The 4,717-nt window shown below is 40.0% G+C and overlaps 2 protein-coding genes across 2 annotated transcripts in view; both read left to right on the top strand.

Annotated features, from left to right (window-relative positions):
- Window positions 1–1,141, top strand: part of LOC107089104 (ras-related protein Rab-40C-like) — a 6,351-nt gene extending 5,210 nt beyond the window's left edge. The window contains exon 6 of the mRNA XM_015381668.1: window positions 52–1,141. Within this exon, the coding sequence (XP_015237154.1) occupies window positions 52–374 (323 nt within the window). The 3' untranslated portion in view covers window positions 375–1,141. The remainder of the gene's footprint in view (window positions 1–51) is intronic.
- Window positions 1,142–4,206: 3,065 nt separating this feature from the next.
- The window catches only part of wfikkn1 (WAP, follistatin/kazal, immunoglobulin, kunitz and netrin domain containing 1), a 3,776-nt gene continuing 3,265 nt past the window's right edge, over window positions 4,207–4,717 (top strand). The window contains exon 1 of the mRNA XM_015381664.1: window positions 4,207–4,632. Coding sequence (XP_015237150.1) covers window positions 4,384–4,632 — 249 coding nt within the window. The 5' untranslated portion in view covers window positions 4,207–4,383. The remainder of the gene's footprint in view (window positions 4,633–4,717) is intronic.

Here is a 4,717-nt window from a genome sequence, read left to right as displayed (position 1 = left end):
ATTGAATACCTTGTTTGGAAAAACTCTTATCCAAGTTAATCTTTTTCACAGTCTTCAGCCTCCAGGATCTCTGCTGCAGATCGATTGTCTCCTGCACACCAGTGCACCTCATCGACAAGCTGCCGCTTCCCGTTGCAATAAAATCCCACCTTAAGTCCTTCTCTATGGCCAATGGCATGAACGCCGTCATGATGCATGGACGCTCGTACTCGGTTGCTAACAGCACAGCTTCAGGTGGCAGTGGCGGTGGAAGCAAAGCCAACAGTCTCAAACGCTCAAAGTCCTTTAAATCTCCTCAGAGTCCACCAAAGTACTCATCATCCTCGTCATCGTCCACCTCCTCCTCCTCCAAGAGCAACTGTAAAATCTCATAGTGACAGAGGGCGGTGGAATCTTCCCTCCACTTTGCTGATATTGAAGCTGATGCTCCAAGAGATCATGAGGCTGATGAGATCATGTAGAGCTCACACCAGTCAGAGGTGAATCAAGAAATGAACTTATTTGATGATGGGGGGTGAAGTTGGGCTGAGGGACTGATTTCTGTTCTCCTTTTGCTCACCGATGCCACCTTGTGGATGTTCGGTTAAATGTTCTCTATCAAGTAAAGGATGATTTCCTGGGGACCAACTAATGTGAATCAATGGTTATCGCTCACCAGTTAACACTACAGATGATTCCCTTCTGTAAGGCAAAATCTTGTTTATTGGTATTTAAAGCTAGACTTGAAGTTATACGTGTACATATATACATGTATGTTTGTAAATGGGTGGCTTTTATGTTAAAGAGCTTCTGATGTTTTATGTCTTGCTTTGGCAGACGTGCTTCAATATTATGTGTCTTGTGGCCTTTCTGTACAGGAAAAAAACTCACAGCTGATGTGCTATTTATTCAAAGCTGAGTTTGATTTTTAATGTTTGATAATGAAGTGGAATTTAATGGAGAAAAAAAAACTACAGCTCCTGGTTTTCAAAACTATTAATTCATCTTGGACCGCTCATTGGTTCACTTGCCAATACATGATGTCTTGACTTTTTAAACCTCCTAAATATGATCGGCTTTTTTTATTTACTTTTTTTTTTAACTATCAAAGGCATGGTTGGTTTTTATCTCTGTGCAGCTCTTATTAAAAACACAACTTGTACAAACTAGTGCACTGTTTGGTCTTTTTCTCTGGTCTGATTCATTCATATTCCCTTTATTCAGGGGATCATTTCCATACCCTTCCGTAACCACGTGAAAAGGAAACCGATGTAAGATATATAAAGTTTTTGTTATGTAAATTTAAAGGGTATTGTTTGTTTCAGCTGTCTGAACAGCAACAAGTGGAGGTGGGGCAGCTATAGCAAGTTTGATAATATAACTTTAACCCATTATAGGACAAGTTACTGTTTTTGATCACTTCCCTACCCCTTACAAATGGAGCTTCAGTGAGTTCTAGAAGCACTAGATCTGTATCCAGCCATTCAGCAAAGTTACTGCTACATGGCTATACATCTTGTTTTGGCCTTTGACCAATTGGACGAGCCCTTAATTGATATACAACCTACTGTAAATTAAGTTGGAGAAAAAAAGAAAGGTAAAAAGCAAATTGAAAAGATAATAAGCCTAGTTAAGAATTACATTTAATTTTATAAACCAAAAAATGTAAGTGCCAGTATCAGCATTAATGCCTCTAAGGTTATGTTGGACCAGAAAAGGTTTCTTTTACACTTTTTAATGAATTTCTTATAGAAGCGCTTTTGTTATTTTTCTTAATATATTCAACCAAGTTTGTGTTTGTTGTCATTACATTGACATTCATTTTCGACATAAAAAAATCCATATTTTTTAATGTTACAAAGTTAATAAGTTCTTGTCCTGGATTCCAATAACACTATTGGCCTGAAATTGGGATTGTCAAAGTATTTCACCGAGTGCCCTATAAAGAGTTAAAAGTGTTTAACCAGAGAGCAGCCGATGATGCCTGCTAGACTCCATTCTTTAAGATTTCCCCATATTTCATTTGAAGGCATTTCAGAAAGTGACAGATGACGTAATTTTTTTTTATCATAAACAACATGCAAAGTGTTTTCTGTGATCTTTTCTGAAATATATAAATGGAAACTAAAATATCATCTACTCCATCTAAAAGTCAAATACCAAGCAGATAATGTTGGTGTTTTAATTATTTCAGCTCTCATGTTTCCACGGTTCCTCTTCATGCCAAGTGTGAGATCAGAACAATGCTCCAGAACCATATTTGCACATTTAGGCCAAGATGATTGATCCAAATGTTAGACAGATGTCACTGAGATTACTTAAACATAAAAAGATGAGACAGGTTTTATTTTTTTCATGTATAATTTTCTCTCCAATTCAAACATGTATCAGAGCCCCTCACTGTGGGAGTCATTTCCCCCTCTTCCCCAAGGACGTAGGTTTGATTTCAACTTTGGTAGGGACACTATTGATCTGATGTCATTGGTCCTGTGCAAAAATATGCATGCTTGTTTTTTTTTTTTTTTATGCTATGAAAAGCAGCATTTCTTGCTACATTTGTACAAATTTTATAAGCGCTACACACACTAGATGCTGTTTATCGATGTTTGAAGCATCACCGGCTGAATGAGGAATAATGTTTTTTTTCCACTTTGAAAAAGGTTTGCATTTGAAATTACCAGCAACTAAGACAGAAAGCAAATCTGTGCTTATTTAACAAAATATAGTCTAAATATTTCTGTTATATGTGCATTTATCCTGTTTTTTTCTTTTGAAGATATAGAATTGTGCAGAGGTAAACCCCACTCTTATCTTTCAAATATTCTCTTTGTATCATGAATCAAAGCAAAAATAATAGATTAAAGGGACGCCAAATAAATTTATTGTATTTACATGTGCACTGGAACTGACACTGAGTATTTAGAATATTAATTTCACTCTACAGGTCATCTAGGTTGTAGTTACTCTATTTAAACCATATCATGAATTTCATCTTGGCCTGAAACAATTAATAGGAATAATCGATTATTGAAACGTCAACAAATTTAGTAATTTATTAATCGTTAACTGGAGTATAGAGACTCTAAAAGTCAGTCCTTGAGGGCCGCTGTCCTGCTGGCTTTAGAGTTTTCCTTGGTCCATTACAGCTGATTTTAATTAAAAGCTGATTAACAGGCTTTTGTTGAACTGCAATTGTCATAATCAGCTGTGCTAAAGCAGAGAAACCTCTAAAACCTGCAGGACAGCGGCACTCCTTTGGGGATGCCTGCTCTAAAACTTGTCTTTAGCTCACAGAGCGGACCCACTTACAGCAGGGTTATACCAAAATTGTAAAAAAATAAATAAATAAAATAAACATTTTGCATTTTAGACCAAAAATGTTTTCGTCTGTCAACATTCTCCATCCAGAACTCCTCTACTGCTGCAACAGCTATTGTAAATTATAAACATGTTATTCACATCTAATTGTTGGTAGGGACATGTTCCTATGGTCCCTATGCAAATCTACGCCCATGCTCCTTCCCTTTGTCCAGTCCAGGGCTGCTGGTGTTAAAGTGCTTTAAACCTGTGGGTGAGGGGGAGCTGAATTGATTAGCAGCTATTGGCCAGTGAGGGATAACCGAGGTGGGGTGAGGGGAGGGGGTCAGAAGTCACGTAAAGGTTGCAGGGTCACTGCCAATGAAAAGATGAGCAGGAAGGAGGCCTGCAATGGAACCGAGGGGGTGGGTGGGGGGTATAACAAAGCTGAGTCACACCCTGCTGAAAATGAGGCTCTTTACGCCTTCCCACCTGGCCGAGGCATCTCTGAGCCAAGCGTCAATGAGGCCTCGGTGCTAAACTGACCCCATGTCTAGACAAGAAAAGGGCGCAAAGGAAGACACGCTGCGACACACCCTCTGTTTGGCCTCCTTTGCACCGCTGGGAAGAAAATCATGAGAAATTAACGCATCACACCAATAATCCACTATATATAAATATAAAAAAAGGCTTTGTAATCATCACGTTAATGGGTTTCTCCTCTAAAATGCCCCATCTTTTCTTCTCAATTAGCCGACTTTGATGTTTTTACTATGTTTGTGCAGTTGCGTTGCTCTCGGTGCTGCTTCATAAAAGTTTCGGACCCTGGTCGGCCATGGGGGGGGGGCGGGGGCTGCCCTCTCCACCTCCATTCCCACTGCCTGCTGCTGCCTCCCCTCTGTCTCCCACTGTGGACAGTCTGCGTCCTCCTCCTGTCCCTCAGGGTTCTCCTCTTTGTCGCTGTGGACCTTAATTATCCGGGGAGCATATCTTAAAGCGGCCCAATTAGCACGCGCTCATTCCAAAACTCATCACACATCACGCGCTTTTTTATTTATTTATTTTTGTTCGTTGGAGGGATGGAATTACTGGTTGAAAACAGCCACAATGTCTGAGATATTTCTCCAACTTTTGCAATTCGGGCTGTCAAGAGACAAAAGGAGGCAAAACAAAGTGCCGTGGACGTGGACGCGCGTGTTATTGTGGGTGCTTTTGATGTGTAGTTGTGTGGATGTTTCTCTAAGTGGTGTGGCAGGATCCACGGCTGAACACGAAGGATTTTGTCCAAACAAGCTGAACTCTAATCTTTGGGTTGATGCGCAGAGCACCTGCGAGAGGGAATGCAGCGTCGATGAGGTGAGATCCCTGAAAACAGTGAGATTATAATCTAGATTAACGTTTAGTTGATTAATTTTTGCGCTGCTTGACAGAGGCGTAGCCA

This window comes from Cyprinodon variegatus, unplaced genomic scaffold (genome assembly GCF_000732505.1).
Source record: "Cyprinodon variegatus isolate N-32 unplaced genomic scaffold, C_variegatus-1.0 Scaffold238, whole genome shotgun sequence".
Classification (NCBI taxonomy): Eukaryota; Metazoa; Chordata; class Actinopteri; order Cyprinodontiformes; family Cyprinodontidae; genus Cyprinodon; species Cyprinodon variegatus.
The sequence above is the reverse complement of the archived record's forward strand: the minus strand, read 5'-3'. Positions and strand labels throughout refer to the sequence as shown.